Source organism: Narcine bancroftii, chromosome 6 (genome assembly GCF_036971445.1).
Source record: "Narcine bancroftii isolate sNarBan1 chromosome 6, sNarBan1.hap1, whole genome shotgun sequence".
NCBI classification, from domain to species: Eukaryota; Metazoa; Chordata; class Chondrichthyes; order Torpediniformes; family Narcinidae; genus Narcine; species Narcine bancroftii.
The window spans coordinates 11,877,161-11,897,362 of NC_091474.1; the positions used below are offsets into that span (position 1 = coordinate 11,877,161).

Sequence of the window (20,202 nt, forward strand, 5' to 3'; positions counted from 1 at the left end):
TGAATCAATATGGGTTTATTTTTAACTTGATTTGTATGTACTGTATTGAGAATAATAAATGATCAAACACCCCAGTGTGACAGTTTTCAGTCAGCTGTTGACCCACCAGACCCCCTCACCTCCTGCAAATATTTTGGTAGATATCTTACATAAATAGTATGGTTCAGACAACTGCTGCAGAGCGTAGCTCCCCTTCTGTAACCCCTGCACTACAACTGCTGCAGAGCGTAGCTCCCCTTCTGTAACCCCTGCACTACAACTGCTGCAGAGCTCCCAATGACTAAAAATTTAAATTTGCTGTCAGGAACTACATGTGGAATTCTATATTCTCCCTTGAGCTGCACAAGTTTCCCATGTGCTTCAGTTTCCTCCCACATTCCAAAAATACACACTGGCTGTTCAGGTGCCTTTCCGTGGGCAATCATGTCTCTCCATCCATCACGGTTTCTGACCCTCCGAATTGTAGTTGTTGTCTCCTCTGTTTCTAACCCTGAGGTTAATCCATCTGTCATTTTCATTCTCTCTCTGCCTCTGCTTCTTTTTTCCTTCCAGCTTTCCAGTTGTAACTAAATGTTCTAATGCATCTCTTTGCATGATATGCCCAAAGAATTTTGATTGTTGTTTTCTGATTCTTTTATGTACATTTTGTTTTTGTTCTTTGCAGAACTTCTTCATTTGTTATACCGTCTGTATGATATGCATAGCATTCTTCTGAGAAACCACATTTCTGCTGCATTGATTATTTTTTCCATTGCATTTGTGATGGTCCATGACTCACAGCCATACATCAATATACGAAGAATGTAGCAGATGAGAGTCCTAAGGCAGACGCCAATTGCTATTTTCTTGTTCGTTAGGATGTTTCTCATTTCTATCATTGCTGTTCTTGCCGTTGCTATTCTTGCTTTTATGTCTCTTACCCATATGCCATCAGATGTTACCCATGATCCAAGTTAGTTGAAGTTGTGAACTTGCTTAAGTAATTGTTTAAGCACGCTGGTAGATGACTGTAAATTGCCCCTTTGTAAGTGGATGGTAGTAGAATCAGTGGAGGTTTACTGAGCAGGTGAGAGAGAAAAGAAATCAAACGGGGAACATGGACTAAGAGGAATGCTCTGATATCTGGGATGGATTTGATTGGCCATGGCCTTTTCCTCTGTTACAAGAACAAGGCAGTCTCTGGGTTGAAAACGCCTGATTTACGAACAACTCATACCGAGAAGCCGACCAGGGATTTGTGTAGTTATCTGTCATGATGCCGCTGTCACCCAGCATTGCGAGAGAGTAGTGTCACTGTATTTCGCAGGAACATTCGAAATTGAAGGTATCGAATCGAACATTGCACCCAGTACTCTTACCTGTATTTTGTTGTCTGCTTTACAAGTGACTCTTAAACCAGCAGTTTGCTTTAAAGGGCAAAAGCCCTGAAACTACTCTACTGTGCACACATAATAACGGAGTAACCATGCCTCCAAGGCATAAATCCTATCCGGGTGCTGGTGATGCATCAAAGGAAAACAAAGTGAAAATAAGAGTGATCAGAAAGAGGTGAAACACCATGAGTCATTGGAAAAGCATTAGGCTACGATCGGAACAATTTTAAGGAATAAAGTGAGAATAATGGAGCACAGGAAAGGCCCCGTCCTGATGAATGCTACAATTATTACTAAGCAACGCAGAGGTTTAATTATTGAAATGGAAAGGCGAGTGATAATTTGGTTAGACAATCAAAATCAGCCTAATATGCCTATTAACCTTACTTTAGTGCAAGGCTTAAAGCCTTTTCAGCATGTGCATCAAGTGAAGATGATTGTGAAGAATTTGCTGCGAGTCGGTTCAAAGTGAGGGCAAATTTACATAACATTAAAGTGCAAGGTGAAGCACCGTGCCAATGTAAGTGCGGTGAGGTGGACTTTCCTGAAACATTCAAAGAAATTATTGAGGAAGAAGGTTATTTGAAGACCAAATATGAGACTGGCTTATTTTGGAAAAAAATGCTGGACAGGACCCATGTTTCAAATGAGGAAAAAAAGTGCATTAGGGAAGGATGGGCTAATGTTACTGCTTGGGGGTAATGCATCCAGGGATTTCAAGCTCAAGCCTTTGCTTGTGTATCGCTCCCCAAATCCAAGGGCACTTCACCATATCATTAAGGCAACTCTTCTCGTTATTTGGAAGGCAAATGCCAAGGTATGGGTTACAATTACCATCTTTGCAGACTGGTTCTTGAACCATTTGTCCTGCTGTTGAATGTTATTGATTGGCCAAGAAAATTCCTTTCAAGATTCTCCTTGTGCTTGACAATGCACCCGGACATCCAAGCACTTCACCCCTATGTAAAGGTCATATTTTTTTAAATCTCACCCCCCCGCCCCCCCCAACACGACATCACTACTTCAGTCAATGGATCAGCAAGTCACAATCTCCTTTAACACCTATTATTTACAGCGGACCTTCTCACAAGCGGTTAAGGCTATCCAAGATTATGAGATGAGATTTAGGGAGTTCTGGAGGAATTATAACATCTATGAAGCCTCAAAAATATTGCTGACTCTTGGGATGAAGTGAAACAGTCAAATCTGAAAGGAATGTGGATCAAATTTTGCCCCCAATTTGCCCCTGCTTTTCAGGGGTTTACAGCTGACCACATCACCAAAGCCAGGAAAGCTGTCATTGATTTTGGTAATCAACTGCAGTTAGATATCAGCGAAAATAATGTCATAGAGTTACTCAACTCCCATGCCAAAGAACTGACCAATGAAAACCTTATGGAACTAGAGCAGCAGATGACAGCATTTGAGAAAGACTAGGATCCAAATACTCTAGAACTGAAAAAAAAGTTTTTGATGGAAGAGTTAGACTGAAACTTTTCATCTCATTGAAGTAGGGATGGCAAAGTTAGAGGAGCAAGATCCTGAAACAGAGAGGTTCAACAAAGTTCACTGTGCAGTTACCGAGGACCTCAGCTGCTACAAGGCAAGTTATGATGAGAAAAAGAAAAGCTCTGTACAAACTCCCCTGATGCCTACTTTACAAAATTGACTCCAATAGTAACCACCCCCCTCCCCACTCCTGCATCAGAATCAAACCCTGATTATCCAGCACCAGGTCCATCCTCTCCAACAGTAGCCATCTCTCCATCATCTTCTCCTACATCATCCAATTATGTACTATATTATAGTGTATTTGGAAGAGTTTCTTAACTGTTTTACATGCATAAAAAGGTAAAACAAATAGTAAACATTTGACGCTAAATAAGGACCTTTGTATTTGTTCCAACTTAAATACAAATTCAAGTTAAAGACGGACATAGGTAATGGAACTTGTATTTAACCTGGGGACTGCCTGTATTCACAATTTGTGTGATGCATAATAATGGGTGTGTTAGATCCCAACATAAGGGAACATACATTTTGTACAATAATCTAATCCTTTTTGTTGATATTAAGACCAAAGTAAAATAAAACATTAAATGTATTACAGCTCTTGCAGCTCTTCATGTCCTAAAAATACCCAGGATTATTTGTCCCAGCCAATGAACTCAGAACAAGATTCTATAAATGTCAAATGAATATAAATAATACCATCACAGCATTAAAGGTTTCAAGGATGGGAATTTGTTTAAGTGGCTTTTTACCCCTTAGCTAATTGGTTAATAAATAGTAAAACAGAATACAATTATCTATTACTTTGAGCAGAAATATGTAAATCAATGGTAACATTAAACAATTGCCCTATATTTTTTTCCAATGGGATTATAATGAAATTAGCAGCACTTACAATTTCCAAAGTCTTATAAATGGGAAACCATGATGACGCTGTCCTGTTTTCCTGCTCCAACCCAAGCTCCAATACAACTATTTATAGATTCACATGAATGATGTAAAGCTAAGATACAATCAAACATGTTTTAAAAACTAATCCAATAAGGTGTACATGAAATTTCAATATCTTAGTGAACAATAAAATTCTGACACTGAATCATAACATTTCATGTTAGGGAGTCATTGTTTTAGATTTCATTTATTAAATATAAATAAAATTTTTTTACATTTTTTATACTTCCCATTTCTCTTAAAACTATCCCTTTCCTTTCATTTTGTTATCTGGACACAATTTTGCATTAATTTTACACTTCCTGGTTTAGATTAAGATGAAACAAGGAGCTTTCATTTTAATTGTTGTTGAAACTTGCAGTCACTTTCTCTGCTTCTGGGCTGCCACATTAAAAAAAGTGTCTTTAATATAAGCAACAAATGCAGTTAGTGACATGCAAGTTACTTTATCGTGGTTAGGTAAAACTAAACAACTTTTTTTTTTAAACGACAAATTCAGTTGTAAAATGTCTTGCAGCACCCTTCATTGAATGAATTTCTTCACAAAAAGATAGTTAAGTACAATTGGGAACTCACCATTGTAATCTAGAAGCCTCTAATTTTATTTCCATATCCTGTGTCTCATGCACAGTGTGCCCAAACTAAATTTACATGATTTTCAATTACATTAACATGGTTGGTTGATGGCAAGAGTTATTCCTGCAGGCACAGCACCTTACAATATTAAAGCCAATGCTTTGGCCTAAAGGCCTGAGCAAACCTTAGGCTATCAAATTCATTATAAGGAATCCACTTCAGGTAAGTCTAATTTGTATACCCCAGTTTGATTAGTTATTAAAATACAATGCTTGCAATTGCTCTTCCAGGACCCCCAACATCACCATATTATTCACCCCTGGGTACGATACTCTTGGAGGATCTCAAAATAAGTCTGCAGATTTCAATATCCATGTGGTAAGTTCCCAGTTTCGCTGAAATATATGAAGCACTGACAATAAGAGCATAATACAACAATGTCTAGACAGTTATTTTTATAGGTCTCAAAAGTTGGTGGTATTGATCACAACTAAAGGAGTGTAATTTGCTGTTGATAACTTGAATAGAGTCTCCACAACTCATTACTCTTAGAACCACCTGCAGACTTTTGTGCAACAAATTAATGTATTCAGAGATTGTTTTCAGTGCAGCCTCTCTGTCATGGACCTCTCCATAATGCAACTACCTCCTCTTCCACTAATCAAAGTGAAGGACACTTCCTCCAACTCAAGAGTCCAAATCAGGAGGTATAATTCCACGTGTAAAGAGCAAAATAAAAGGAAAAGAGATGCTTTATCGATCAAGAGGTATGGGGAATAAAAAGAAAATAACACAATTTATCTCAAAGCAAAGAGGCTCCAAGCTTGAAATGTTGAAAATTATGATCAGCAGTAGGCCCCTAGGTTGAGCTTTGGTAAGGCTCCCCTGCCTCTTCCCCACCCTTCGTTAAAAATAGAATAAAATGACGTTGTTACATTAAATAACATTAGGGTTTCCAAAGTGGTAGAAAGGGGGTTGATAAACACTGGGGGAAGGGGGGGGGGGGTCGATTGAACCTTTGGGGTGGAAAGAATTGTAAAGCCTGACATCCCTGCTCTTGACCAGGCCCCCCGGCTTAAGCCTACTCAGCCTAATGGATAATCCACCTCTGATAGTCAGATACAAAAATATTGTGCCACAAATAATTCCATTTTTAAAAAAATTATAAGATTCTATCTAGGTAATTGCAGTGTGCGTGTGTACGTATGTGTGTGCGCAGCCCCAACTTCTATCCAGTACAATAGAACCAAATGTTCTAGGAAAGGGCATTTTCCAAACCAAATAACAATTCCAACCCTTCACCACCCCACTAACCAGATGATCCAAAAAAAATTCTCCTTGTAAACAATTCACTTATCCAGAGTACCTCAAGTTTTTTTGCACAAAAACAAGTTATACTAAACTAAAGCCATAGCAAACAGTAAGCCCATTTTAAAATGTTATATTTTCTTGACATTGTCAAAAGGATTAGGAAAAGTTTACATTCCTTATAAATTCTACATACAGTAGATTACTCCAAAATTTCAATATATGTGTAATATTTCACATTTTGGATAATTTAATGTAGTGATTTTGCCTCAATATTCGTGATGGTAAACATTTCTGCAAACAATATTTTTTCATAAATAAGTTCATTAATTACTAATCTCCAACACCAGAGGGCAAGCTTGTCTCAAATGATCAAAAATAATCAACAATTCATCCAAAACGGGATTTGGCAAGATATCTATAAATTTATTAGATAAAACAAAAAGAAATAAAAAAGTATTTTCTTTCTCATCTCTTTTCCACATAGTAAATTATTCTCCTCCTGCATCTATATATTTATATACTTTTCTAACCAGCTCCCATGTTTTAATCTATAACACCAAATAAACCAGTATATAAAACAATGGTTTTGAGCTAGTATATAGATTTCAATTTGTCAAATGCATTGTATTTCTGATTTTTAAAATAATTAGAAGATCTGACTGAATGTACATCCTATAGGCCAATTCTTTGCTGAATGTAGATTTTAAGGTTCTTTCTATGATTTTGGCTGATAGGTTGGAAAATATCCTTCTCTCTGTTATATCTAAAGATAAGACTGGATGTATTAAAGATCATTATTCACATTTTAACATCTGCAGATTATTGAACATTAGTTATTCCTCTTTGGACATAATTCCAGAATGTGTAGTTTTTCTGATGCTGAAAAGGATTTTGACAGAGTGAAGTGGAACTATTTATTTGAAACCTTAAGGAGATTTAATTTTGGTATGGGCTTTGTATCATGGATTAAATTGATTAATAGTACCCCCTTAGCTTTGGTGGTTACTAATAATAAGAAATCTTCATTTATGCTGATTAGGGGAACTATGTCCCCTTCTTCTTTGGCTTGGCTTCGCGGACGAAGATTTATGGAGGGGGTAAAAAGTCCACGTCAGCTGCAGGCTCGTTTGTGGCTGACAAGTCCAATGCGGGACAGGCAGACACGATTGCAGCGGTTGCAAGGGAAAATTGGTTGGTTGGGGTTGGGTGTTGGGTTTTTCCTCCTTTGCCTTTTGTCAGTGAGGTGGGCTCTGCGGTCTTCTTCAAACGAGGTTGCTGCCCGCCAAACTGTGAGGCGCCAAGATGCACGGTTTGAGGCGTTATCAGCCCACTGGCAGTGGTCAATGTGGCAGGCACCAAGAGATTTCTTTAGGCAGTCCTTGTACCTTTTCTTTGGTGCACCTCTGTCACGGTGGCCAGTGGAGAGCTCGCCATATAACACGATCTTGGGAAGGCGATGGTCCTCCATTCTGGAGACGTGACCCATCCAGCGCAGCTGGATCTTCAGCAGCGTGGACTCGATGCTGTCGACCTCTGCCATCTCGAGTACTTCGACGTTAGGGGTGTAAGCGCTCCAATGGATGTTGAGGATGGAGCGGAGACAACGCTGGTGGAAGCGTTCTAGGAGCCGTAGGTGGTGCCGGTAGAGGACCCATGATTCGGAGCCGAACAGGAGTGTGGGTATGACAACGGCTCTGTATACGCTTATCTTTGTGAGGTTTTTCAGTTGGTTGTTTTTCCAGACTCTTTTGTGTAGTCTTCCAAAGGCGCTATTTGCCTTGGCGAGTCTGTTGTCTATCTCATTGTCGATCCTTGCATCTGATGAAATGGTGCAGCCGAGATAGGTAAACTGGTTGACCGTTTTGAGTTTTGTGTGCCCGATGGAGATGTGGGGGGGCTGGTAGTCATGGTGGGGAGCTGGCTGATGGAGGACCTCAGTTTTCTTCAGGCTGACTTCCAGGCCAAACATTTTGGCAGTTTCCGCAAAGCAGGACGTCAAGCGCTGAAGAGCTGGCTCTGAATGGGCAACTAAAGCGGCATCATCTGCAAAGAGTAGTTCACGGACAAGTTTCTCTTGTGTCTTGGTGTGAGCTTGCAGGCGCCTCAGATTGAAGAGACTGCCATCCGTGCGATACCGGATGTAAACAGCATCTTCATTGTTGGGGTCTTTCATGGCTTGGTTCAGCATCATGCTGAAGAAGATTGAAAAGAGGGTTGGTGCGAGAACACAGCCTTGCTTCATGCCATTGTTAATGGAGAAGGGTTCAGAGAGCTCATTGCTGTATCTGACCCGACCTTGTTGGTTTTCGTGCAGTTGGATAATCATGTTGAGGAACTTTGGGGGACATCCGATGCGCTCTAGTATTTGCCAAAGCCCTTTCCTGCTCACGGTTTCGAAGGCTTTGGTGAGGTCAACAAAGGTGATGTAGAGTCCTTTGTTTTGTTCTCTGCACTTTTCTTGGAGCTGTCTGAGGGCAAAGACCATGTCAGTGGTTCCTCTGTTTGCGCGAAAGCCGCACTGTGATTCTGGGAGAATATTCTCGGCGACACTAGGTATTATTCTATTTAGTAGAATCCTAGCGAAGATTTTGCCTGCAATGGAGAGCAACGTGATTCCCCTGTAGTTTGAGCAGTCTGATTTCTCGCCTTTGTTTTTGTACAGGGTGATGATGGTGGCATCACGAAGATCCTGAAGCAGTTTACCTTGGTCCCAACAAAGCTTGAAAAACTCATGCAGTTTGGCATGCAGAGTTTTGCCGCCAGCCTTCCAGACTTCTGGGGGGATTCCATCCATACCTGCTGCTTTGCCACTTTTCAGTTGTTCGATTGCCTTATATGTCTCATCCAGGGTGGGAACCTCATCCAGCTCTAGCCTTAGGGGCTGTTGAGGGAGCTGGAGCAGGGCGGAATCTTGGACTGAGCGGTTGGCACTGAAAAGAGATTGGAAGTGTTCTGACCATCGGTTGAGGATGGAGATCTTGTCGCTGAAGAGGACTTTGCCGTCTGAGCTGCGCAGCGGGCTTTGGACTTGGGGTGAGGGGCCGTACACAGCCTTTAGAGCCTCGTAGAAACCCCTGAAGTCGCCAATGTCCGCGCTGAGCTGGGTTCGTTTGGCGAGGCTAGTCCACCACTCATTTTGGATCTCCCGGAGTTTGCGCTGAAGATGGCTGCATGCGCGACGGAAGGCTTGTTTCTTCTCTGGACAGGACGGCTTTGTAAGGTGAGCCTGGTGGGCAGCTCGCTTCTTTGCCAGCAGCTCCTGGATTTCCTGGCTGTTTTCGTCAAACCAGTCCTTGTTTTTCCTGGAGGAGAAGCCCAGTACCTCTTCAGTGGATTGCAGTATGGTAGTCTTCAACTGATCCCAGAGGGTTTCAGGGGACGGGTCCGTGAGGCGGGTTGCAACGTCGAGCTTTGCTTTGAGGTTTGCCTGGAAGTTTCCTCTCGCTTCGTCTGACTGCAGGTTTCCAACATTGAACCTCTTTCTGGGGGCTTTATTGTTCCTGGGCTTTGGCTTGAAGTGAAGGTTGAGCTTGCAGTGAACCAGCCGGTGGTCAGTGTGGCATTCCGCGCTGGGCATGACCCTGGTGTGGAGCACATCTCGTTTGTCACTTTCTCGCACCAGGATGTAGTCCAGGAGGTGCCAGTGTTTGGATCTGGGATGCATCCAGGTGGTCTTAAGGCTGTCCCTCTGCTGAAAAAGGGTGTTTGTAATGACAAGTCGCTGTTCTGCGCAGAGCTCCAACAGGAGGCGCCCATTGTCGTTGCACTTGCCGACGCCATGCTTGCCCAGGATTCCTGGCCAGGTTTCTGAGTCTTTGCCGACACGAGTGTTGAAGTCGCCCAGGATGACAACCTTGTCGGCTGTAGGGGTACGTTGGATGAGGTTGCGCAGGTCGGTGTAGAACTTGTTCTTTTCTGCTGGTTCCGCCTGGAGGGTTGGAGCATAGACACTGATGAGGGTGATGTGACGCTTGTTTTGAAGTGGGAGTCGCATGGACATGATTCGGTCCGAGAGGCCTGTCGGAAGGTTTTCGAGTTTGGAGGCAATGAAGCTCTTGACCATGAAGCCTACACCAGATAGGCGTCGTTCATCCGAAGGCTTGCCAGACCAGTAGAGTGTGTAGCCCGCGCCGCGTTCTTGGAGGCTGCCTACATCTGCCAGGCGGACTTCACTGAGAGCGGCTATGTCGATGTCAAGTCTGAGGAGTTCATGTGCAATGAGGGCAGACCGACGTTCAGGTCGGTGGCTGTCAGCCTTGTCTAGCATGGTTCTGATGTTCCAGCATGCTAGCTTGAGTTTGTGAGTATCTTTTGAGGGGGAGGACGTGGAGGGGGAGGACGTGGAGGGGGAGGACGTGGAGGGGGAGGACGTGGAGGGGGAGGACGTGGAGGGGGAGGACGTGGAGGGGGAGGACGTGGAGGGGGAGGACGTGGAGGGGGAGGACGTGGAGGGGGAGGACGTGGAGGGGGAGGACGTGGAGGGGGAGGACGTGGAGGGGGAGGACGTGGAGGGGGAGGACGTGGAGGGGGAGGACGTGGAGGGGGAGGACGTGGAGGGGAGGACGTGGAGGGGGAGGACGTGGAGGGGGAGGACGTGGAGGGGGAGGACGTGGAGGGGGAGGACGTGGAGGGGGAGGACGTGGAGGGGGAGGACGTGGAGGGGGAGGACGTGGAGGGGGAGGACGTGGAGGGGGAGGACGTGGAGGGGGAGGACGTGGAGGGGGAGGACGTGGAGGGGGAGGACGTGGAGGGGGAGGACGTGGAGGGGGAGGACGTGGAGGGGGAGGACGTGGAGGGGGAGGACGTGGAGGGGGAGGACGTGGAGGGGGAGGACGTGGAGGGGGAGGACGTGGAGGGGGAGGACGTGGAGGGGGAGGACGTGGAGGGGGAGGACGTGGAGGGGGAGGACGTGGAGGGGGAGGACGTGGAGGGGAGGACGTGGAGGGGGAGGACGTGGAGGGGGAGGACGTGGAGGGGGAGGACGTGGAGGGGGAGGACGTGGACCTGTCCTCGGGCCTGCGCAAAGGAGCTTTTAGGTGGAGTGCAGTGCGCGCAGTACTAGCCCCGCCCTTTACACCCATGGTTCGTGTGCCGTGGCCAAGCAAGCTGGGACGTGGCAGCGAGGTCCTTGGGTCGTAGGTCCCCTTAGCCCCTTGCTATTTGGTCTAGTTTTAGAAGTCTGGCGTTAGGCCTTAGGGCAGTGGTTATCAACCTTTTTATTTCCACTCACATACCACTTTAAGTAATCCCTATACCATCAGTGCTCTGATTAGTAAGGGATGACAAGGTAATATGTGAGTGGGATGAGAGGGTCAAGAATCAAATGTTACTGAAATATTTTGCTTGAGAAAAATTCTCATTGGCCCATTTCTTCTGGAGTTATGAAACCATGCACGTAACGAGTCAATTAGGTACGATTAAACTAGTGGTTTTCAAACTTTTTCTTTCCACCCACATACCCTCTTAAGCAATTCCTTACTAATCACAGAGCACCTATGGCATAGGGAATACTTAAAGTGGTATGTGAGTGGAAAGAAAAAGGTTGAGAATCACTGCCTTAGAGACATTCATGAGGCTCAAGGGATTGTCAGAAACAGAATAACTCATAAGGTTTCTTTGTGTGCAAATGATCCATTAGTTTATATTTCAGACCCTGAAAGATCTATCCCGGCTATGTTATCTGTGTTTTTTTTTCAATTCAGCTTGTTCTTTGGATATAAATTAATCTTCATAAAAGTGAACTTTTTCTGATTAATATGCAGGTTCCTATCTACACTCAAGTTCCATTAAAGATTATCAGAGATAATTCACATACTTAGGGGTTAAAATTGCTAAACGTTTTAAAGATTTATATAGACTCAATTTTTCTCTTTAATTTGAGTATGTGTGATAGTCTTTTTCTAGATGGTCTCTATCATTATCTCTAATAGATCATATTAATGCAGTTAAAATGATAATATTACCTAAATTTAAATATTTCAAGTGTTTCCAGTTTTCATCCTGGTCTTTTTTTTTTATATATAATATTGATTCAAAAATTTCTTCCTTTATTTGGAAGAACAAAAACTCTAGAATTAGTAAATTTCATATATAAAAATTGAAAAAATATGGAGGTATGGCCCTACCTAATTTTAGATATATTACTGCTCTTTTTGGGGTTATTGAACCAGACATAAGGAGTTTTTCTGTACATGCACAACATGTTGTGGCCATCTCTACATTGTTGGCTGGAAGAGCCATCTTATTCAAATGGAAAGACTCAAGTCCTCCAATATTGTTTCAATGGTTCTCTCATATTATGTCCTGTTTAAATTTAGAAAAGAAATTAGATATCGTGTATTTGATTCATTGGTGAAATTTTAACCTTTTATGTCTTATTTTAATTTGATATAAATGTTTTTAATGTGATTCGATGTATTCACTCTTTCAGATAAGATGTAGTCTTCCCTTTGTTTTTTGATTCATAGTATGAATCAAAAGCTACAAAGAATATGTAACCCTCAGGATAAGATGCTCAGATTTTATTTTTGGTTAGTTTTCTTTTTTATTTGCGAGAGTAGATTAGGTGGGTGTTAATAGGGGGGACTGAGTTTATAGTGTTTGAAGTTTTATTTTGATATATATACATACGTGATGTTGTATTTTACTCTATTATAAAAACCAATAAAATAATTAAAGGAAAAGAATTAGAATATTCAATGTTAAAGTACATCAGTGAAAATAATTGTGAGGTGGCTACAGATAGTGCAAATGGGGCAAAAGAAACAGGAATGTGAACTTCTAACAAATTTGTTTTGATGGAAGTTGGTGGTTTTTTAAAAACACACATTTATAAACCATGGAAAGTTCTTGATCAGGATATTTTAATTTCCTTGTAGTTATTTGCATTTTAATCAAGGTTCATAAAGAACATCAATCTGAAAAGGTTGCAGAAATGAGATTTAAAAAAAAAATCATCTACACCAAAGAAATCAGACTATAAAGTATGAAATATTTGTATTTTGTCAAACCTACCAGTTCTTGAGGTCCACACATAAATTGGAGTTTCATCTGCTTCAGGTATGTGGCAGTAATGGGCATATTATAATCTATCATCCCAGTCAGTGACGAAGGCCTTTCATTTTCTGAAAAATGTACAAAATAAACTGCTTGATGATTGTTTCCAGTTATCAGGAATAAAACTACTCCTGCAGAAATTTACCAGGTTCAGTAACCTTCAATATTTACCTTTTGAGTCCACACCATTTGGGTTTATGTGCATTCGTTTTTGACATTCAGTGCAGCTCATTAGAAACCTTGTCACTGCTTCTCTTGGGAGGAATGCATACGTTTCAGCTATCTGATTTTGAGAAATGGAGAATATTCCAGTTAGGATGAAACTGCCATTTGATTTACAAACACAATCTCCAATTGAAGGCATACAATAGCAAAGGACAAAAGAGAAACCTTTCAAGCTTATTAAACATCTGTCACTTCATGACTTCCTCTGTGTCATCATTAAGTGTTAATGTTCGTATAAAAGTGTTATCATTATATAAAGATTTCACCAGTTGATGGTTGCCACAGAAACCAAGATCATCCTTGGAAATAATCTAAATAGTCCTACCATATGATTTATAGTTAACATTCAGAAAAAATGTGTAAACAAATATCTGAACTGGACCCTTATGGTAAAAATTCTACTCATTATTATTGGAAACCTACTTTAAAAATAAAATGTTGTTGATAATTAATTTCAATTTAATCATTCATGGCATTCATCAAGAGGAAATGCAGAATATTCTGGGTAAGATATTAATTGACCTGGCTGTCTAATTGGAGTCATCTGTCTTTGCTCACCTCCACTCACCAGCTGGCTGGGATATGGAGGGCTGATTTTGTTGGCCCTCTTCACCCTCAAGTCTCATTGATGAAATGGCTTTAGATGGCAAAGCTTTGAAGACTCGCCCTAAAATGGCCCAACAAATTATTTTGAAAAAATTGTACTGGGGGTATAGGTTAATGGGGTGTAAATTGGGTGGCATGGACTCGTGGGCTGAAATGGGCTGTTACCATGCTGTCTTTCTAAATTAAAATTAAATACACCAAATTAATGCTAGGGTTGGAAGTTTGGGCTCTGTTAAACTCTTTTCTTCTTGCATGTTACTGAAGAAACTTTAATAACTCAATCAAAATTGTGAAGCTGATTTTAAAAATGTCTCTACGTTCAGAAATAATTAAAAGTTTTTCAAATTAAAATTTTAGAAAAAAAAGTTAATGAAAACCCCTTCTGAGCAGTTACATCTCTGAAGGGGTAAACTATTCCCATGAAAGCAAGTTCCAAACTTGTGTGTGAATGTGCAGTTTTGCTTAACCACATGAAGTCAAGATCAATTATTTCTTTAAAAGGTAAAATAACTTACCTTCTCCATTCCAGTGATAGCCTTTCATAGAATTGGAGGGCAAATTTCTCAAGCATAATTGATCTGGACTTCACAAAAGAAGATACTGTTAGATACCTGAAGTCCTGGATTTAGAGTAGGCATGCACAAGTCCAGGACTTGCTTCCATGAGAATGGTTATCTGCTTGTAGTTCCTTTTAAAACAGCTGAACACAATCAGGAGATTCAGTTTATTTTTAAACTGAGAACCACATTTGAATTAAGTTTTTACAAAATGCTACAGATGAAAGTGCATTTTTCTTTTTCATTTAAAGCACATTGAAACAGCTTCACTCTTTTTGGATAGATAATTTAAACACGTTTCTTTCAAATTTATGAACACCTTTGATAATCACATTTTCCAGGCATGGCCTCCTGCTGGTTATATCACAGGAAAAATAGTACTTTGCTCAGAAATGGACAGATCCTAGCAGTATTTAAAAGAAACAAAGAGACATGTGACATTCAGCTTGAACGAAGGAACGTGAACAATCACCATAATGTAAATTTTAACTACCTTCCTTGGACTGAGTACTTTTTAACATTTTGTGCCAGGTGTATTATATACTTTCACGTATATGGAATAATAGATACCAAAATATGGTCTAGAAATTCAGCCATTGTCTATGAGGTACCTTAACTAAATGTTTTAGAAGAAATGCATCCTTGATCATTAGGCATCAGGGAAAAGGTATCCATTTTCAACTGGATTCACTTCCTCACATCAGAACCACTGAAGTTAATGAATACTCTTGAATGTTTACGATTAGCTATCATAGGAGACCGATTTCTCACCCATTGAATCCTATATATTCCAATTTGATGTGTGTCCAAAACAAGTGTGCAATGTTGGTCATAGACAATTAAATGGGATCTAAAATAACTAAACTACTTTTATCACAGAATATTCCATCCCCCAATTTCTCATTCTGATTTTCAGAAGATGACATATTTAACTTTTGGCTTTGCAGACCTATGAGGTGCAAAGTGTATTGCCCGTGCTACCGTTCATTTGACAAGATGAAAACTCCTGAAAAAGGGTTTTTTAAAATTTCTTTGAGTTGGTAAATAACATTTCCCCAATACCGATTTGGATTATCTTGGTTAGATGTGCTATGCTTCCTTGATGAGAAACTGAAGAATGAAACTTTAATTAGATGGCTCTCACATCACCTTTTGTAATAGATGTCCAAACCCATCTTTAACACAAGGTGGTATAAGAATTGATTTGATGTATGTACCACCACTGTTCCACATCATGTAACGACACAGAAGAAAACAGCAGTGAGAAAAGTGCCCTTGATTCATACTTCTGTACAGATTCATGAATCTGTACCCTTTTCCTGAGTGCATACTGATGAAAAAAACATTTAAGATCTCTCCCATCTCTTTTGAGTCCATACAAAGCCAACCACTCTGATCTTCAAGGGTACCAACTTTGTTCCTTACTGTCCTTTTGCCCTTAATATGCCTGTAGAAACCATTACATACTTATTTCAGCAATATACAGGATACAATGAAATATTTTAAATAATTAATAAGTATAATGTTAAATTATCACAATTTTTAGATAATTGGAAGAACAGGGTGTCATCATTTTGTGTATTGCTGATACAACGCTGCTGTATGTAATCAACTAGACTGATCTTAGGTGCTTTTATACTTGAAAGGCAATCAATTATTTTGAACACAAAATCACGGTGGCTATAGCAGCTATTTAGTAGAGTAACTCAAACTGTGCATTAATTATTTCATTGTCAAATGATATATCTATAAAATAATTCACAGTGAAAATGATTTAAAAGAATTTTTCCCAACAAAGTGAAATCAAAAATAACTAAGGGTTTTTTAATCCTTATGTACATGGAAAATAATAACAATATTTGTATATATTGACAAATAAACAAACATCCTTCATCACATATATCCTCTGATCAGGTTCATTTAGGTCTTATCAATAATACAAAGTAATGTCTACACAATCAACATAATGACAGGTCGAGCAGTATTTCTGTTGGGCCTCAAGAATGAAATGTTCATTAGAATGTTAGTATTTTGAAAGAGGATTTATTTGGAGAGTTCAGGATATTCAAAAATTAGGATAAGAAACAGTAGACATCACAGTACTCTGGAATTCCTTTAAATGTGTGAAAAACAGTACTTTCGGAAAAACAGTACCAAGCAATCCTTAGAACCATAGACCCATAGAAGACTATAGCACTGCCTTCGAGTCTGTGCTAAACCTTATTTTTTTGCCTAGTCCCACTGAGCTGCACCCTCCATACCTCTCCCATCCATGTACCTGTCAAAATTCCTCTTAAATGTTAAAATTGAGCCCGCAATCACCACTTCAGCTGGAAGCTCGTTCCACACCCCCACCACTCTCTTCATGAAGAAGTTCCCTGTCACGTTCCCCCTAAAATTTTCCCCTTTCATTCCTAACACATGTCCTCTGATTTATATCTTACCTACCCTCAGTGGAAAAATCCTATCTACATTTACTCTGTCTTTCCCCCTCATAATTTTAAATACCTCTATCAAATCTCCTCTCATTCTTTTATGCTCCAGGGAATAAAGTCACAACCTGTATAACTTTTCCCCGTAACTCAGTTCCTGAAGTCCAGGCAACATCCTAGCAAATCTTATCTGCACTCTTTCTATCTTATTGATATCTTTCCAGTAGTTAGATGACCAAAACTGCACAGAATACTCCAAATTTGGCGTCAACAATGTCTTGTACAACTTTAACATAGCTTCCCAACTCCTGTACTCAATACTTTGATTTATGAAGGCCAATATGCCAAAAGCTCTCTGTACACTCTATCCACCTATATCGCCACTTTCAGAAAATTATGTATCTGTATTCCCATATCCCTCTGTTCTACCACACTCCTCACTTCATGGTGGCCAACTATTTACTGTATATGGCCTTTCTTGGAATGTCCTTAAAAAAATGAAACACCTCACACTTGTCTGCATTAAATTCCATATGCCTTTTTTCAGCCCATTTTTCCAACTGGTCCATTTCTCTCTGCAAACTTTGAAAACCTTCTTCGCTGTCCATAACACCTCCAATCTTAATGTCATCTGCAAGCTTGCTGATCCAATTTACTACATTATCATCCAGATCATTGATATAGATGACAAACAACAATGGTCCCAGCATTGATCCCTGAGGCACATCACTAGACACAGGCCTCCAGTCTGAGAAGCAATCAACCATCACTACTCTCTGGCTTCTCCCGTTCAGCCATTGTCAAATCCAGTTCACTACTTCACCATGAATACCTAGTGTCTGAACCTTTCTGACTAACCTCCCAAGTGGGTCCTTGTCAAAGGCCTTACTAAAGTCCATGTAGACAACATCCACAATCTTTCCTTTGTCAACGTTCCTGTTAACCTCCTCGAAAAACTCTATTAGATTGATTAAACACAATCTACCATGCACAAAGCCATGTTGACTATCCATAATCAGTCAATGGCTATCCAAATAATTGAATATCCGATCTCTTAGAACACCTTCCAATAATTTGACTACTTCTGACGTCAGGCTCACCAGTCTATAATTTCCGGGTTACTTTTGGAGCCTCCAATCCTCTGGCACTACATCTGTGGCTAAGGACATTTTAAATATTTCTGCCAGAGCCCCTACAATTTCTACACTAGTCTCTCTCAGAGTCTGAGGGAATATCTTGTCAGGCCCTGGAGATTTATCCACCTTTATTTGCTTTAGGACAGCAAACACTTCCTTCTCTTTAATCTGTATAAGTTCCATGACCTCACTGCTTGTTTTTCTTACTTGCCATGAATCTGTACCCTTTTCCTGAGTGCATACTGATGAAAAAAACATTTAAGATCTCTCCCATCTCTTTTGAGTCCATACAAAGCCAACCACTCTGATTTTCAAGGGTACAAACTTTGTTCCTTACTGTCCTTTTGCTCTTAATATGCCTGTAGAAACCATTACGATTTTCCTTCACATTGTCTGCCAAAGCAACCTCATGTCTTCTTTTAGCCTTCCTGATTTCTTTCTTGAGATTTATCTTACATTTTCTATAAGCCTGAACCAGATCCCCAATATCCCTTGAAAACGAAGGTTTCCTATCTGTTCTCACAGCCTTTAATCCTGACAGGAACATACAAACTCTGTACTCTCAAAATTTTTACCTTTGAAGGTCATCCACTTACCTCACATAACTTTGCCCAAAAACGATTTATCCCAATCCACAAATTCTAGATCCGTTTTCATTTCGTCAAAAATGAGCCTTTCTCCAATTTAGAATCTCAACCCAAGGCCCAAACCTCTCCTTCTCCATAATTAACTTGAAACAAATGGCATTATGATCACTGTTCCCCTCCACATACGTTGTCTTGTTCCCTAATAAGAGATCTAGTACTGCACTCTCTCTAGTTGGTACCTCTATATATTGATATATAAAACTTTCTTGAATACGATATATAAAACTTTCTTGAATACATTTGACAAACTCCAAGTAATCCAACCCTTTTACAGTATGGGAGTCCCAGTCAATATGTGGAAAGTTAAAATATACTATCACAATCTTGTTTCCTGCAGCTGTCTGCTATTTCTCTAAAGATTTGCTCCTCCAATTTTCTATTGGACAGTCTATATATAATACAACCCCATGAGTGTTGTCATACCTTTCCCGTTCCTCAGCTCCACCCATATAGCCTCAGTAGATGAGCCCTATGGTCTGTAGGCTTGCTCCTGTCTATTTCGGATAATCGGAGTTGTACTGTAATTTAATAATTGGGATAAACAGAGAAGCTGGAGGCATTTAGTGGGTGAAGCAGCATCCACAGCATGAGTGGGGGGGGGGGGGGGGGGCTTGAGAAATAAGGGAGTTTCACTCAATCCCAATACACCCAATGTAGTCCACCTCTTAAATGTTAAATTAAATGTTAATTTCTCCAGAATTCTGCTGCCTCCTTTTTAGGTTTGTTCCCACCAGTTTCAAAAATAATCCCAGCCTGAAATCTTGCCAAGGATGCTGTCTGAACATTGAGTCCCTCTATTTTCTCAAAAGTTTCAAGTCCATTTGTCACATTATACCTGATATATTCTAACAGATCAACACTCATGTCTACATGGGATTCATTCAGGTGTCTAATGGCTGCAGAGAAGAAACTGTCTTTAAGTCTGTTGGTGTACTATTTCACCCTCTTGAATGGTCTCCTGATGGAAGGGGAGGAGAGAAGAGAATGTGCCAGAGTGTGATTGGTCCTTCAGGATGTAGTCGGTCTTTTAAAAAAATGGCAGCACTGCTGGAGTAGTTTTTAATTGAAATACTGCAACTTCAGACATCTGTGCCCAAGCCTGTGCTCGACAGTGGCACGAGGGGTTGCATCAGACTGGTGCAAGGCATCAGTAATGGGGAGAAACCCCCCCCCCCACTGAGAAAGAGATGCAGAGGAGATGATCCTACAGGACAGCAACCTCAGCAGTGGGTTAGCGAGGACCTCAGCAGCTGAGGGATCCTACAGAGAAGGAGAACATGGCAGCGGACCAGCAAGGGGCTCAATGGCTGGGGGACCAACACAGGCTGCAGGTAACTTGCGGGCTGCTGGTGACTGGCTCATGGGAACAGGTATCAGAGTTGAGATTCGAGAGGGTGCTGAGGGCAAGAAAAGCTCCCAATGGGCCTTGGGCACTGAAGACTTCCTGATTGTGTCGGAGGTTTGGATCTAGAGCCTGGGTTGCTGATTGATTGAATAGGAGTCTGTACAGCTGCAGAGGGAGTGCTGGAGGTGAATCCATGGACACTCAGCAACTCTGAAGGGACTCTTTTTCTCTTATTGTGAGGGGCACCAGGTGACACTCATGCTGACTCTTTGCCTTACGGCAGGCAGAAGAAAACTTCATGTAATATTACATTTCCATACTATTACATGACAATAAAGAATCTTGAATCTTCCTCAGGAAGAGATATAGATGGAGCCCATGGAAGGGAAGGAAGTTTGTGTGATGTTCTGAGCTGCATTCACCACTTTCTGTGGTTTCTTCCAATTTTGGGCACAGTAGCTCCCGTACCATGCTA

The 20,202-nt window shown here is 40.9% G+C and overlaps 2 protein-coding genes across 4 annotated transcripts in view; one reads left to right on the forward strand and one right to left on the reverse strand.

Annotated features, from left to right (window-relative positions):
• The window catches only part of dnmt3bb.1 (DNA (cytosine-5-)-methyltransferase 3 beta, duplicate b.1), a 333,238-nt gene that overhangs the window by 2,640 nt on the left and 310,396 nt on the right, over positions 1-20,202 (forward strand). For both annotated transcript variants that reach the window (XM_069883973.1, XM_069883974.1), the window contains exon 2: positions 4,703-4,790. The gene's annotated coding sequence lies outside the window, so the exon portion shown is untranslated. The remainder of the gene's footprint in view (positions 1-4,702; positions 4,791-20,202) is intronic.
• The window catches only part of LOC138735714 (nucleolar protein 4-like), a 58,708-nt gene continuing 42,251 nt past the window's right edge, over positions 3,746-20,202 (reverse strand). The window contains exons 5-7 of one of the 2 annotated variants that reach the window (XM_069883988.1): positions 12,951-13,062; positions 12,738-12,847; positions 3,746-3,888 (exon numbers count right to left, since the gene is read on the reverse strand). In XM_069883988.1, coding sequence (XP_069740089.1) covers positions 3,862-3,888; positions 12,738-12,847; positions 12,951-13,062 — 249 coding nt within the window. In that variant the 3' untranslated portion in view covers positions 3,746-3,861. Of the gene's footprint in view, positions 3,889-4,098; positions 4,808-12,737; positions 12,848-12,950; positions 13,063-20,202 lie in introns of those variants that run through there. The other variant, XM_069883987.1, reaches the window with a different exon arrangement.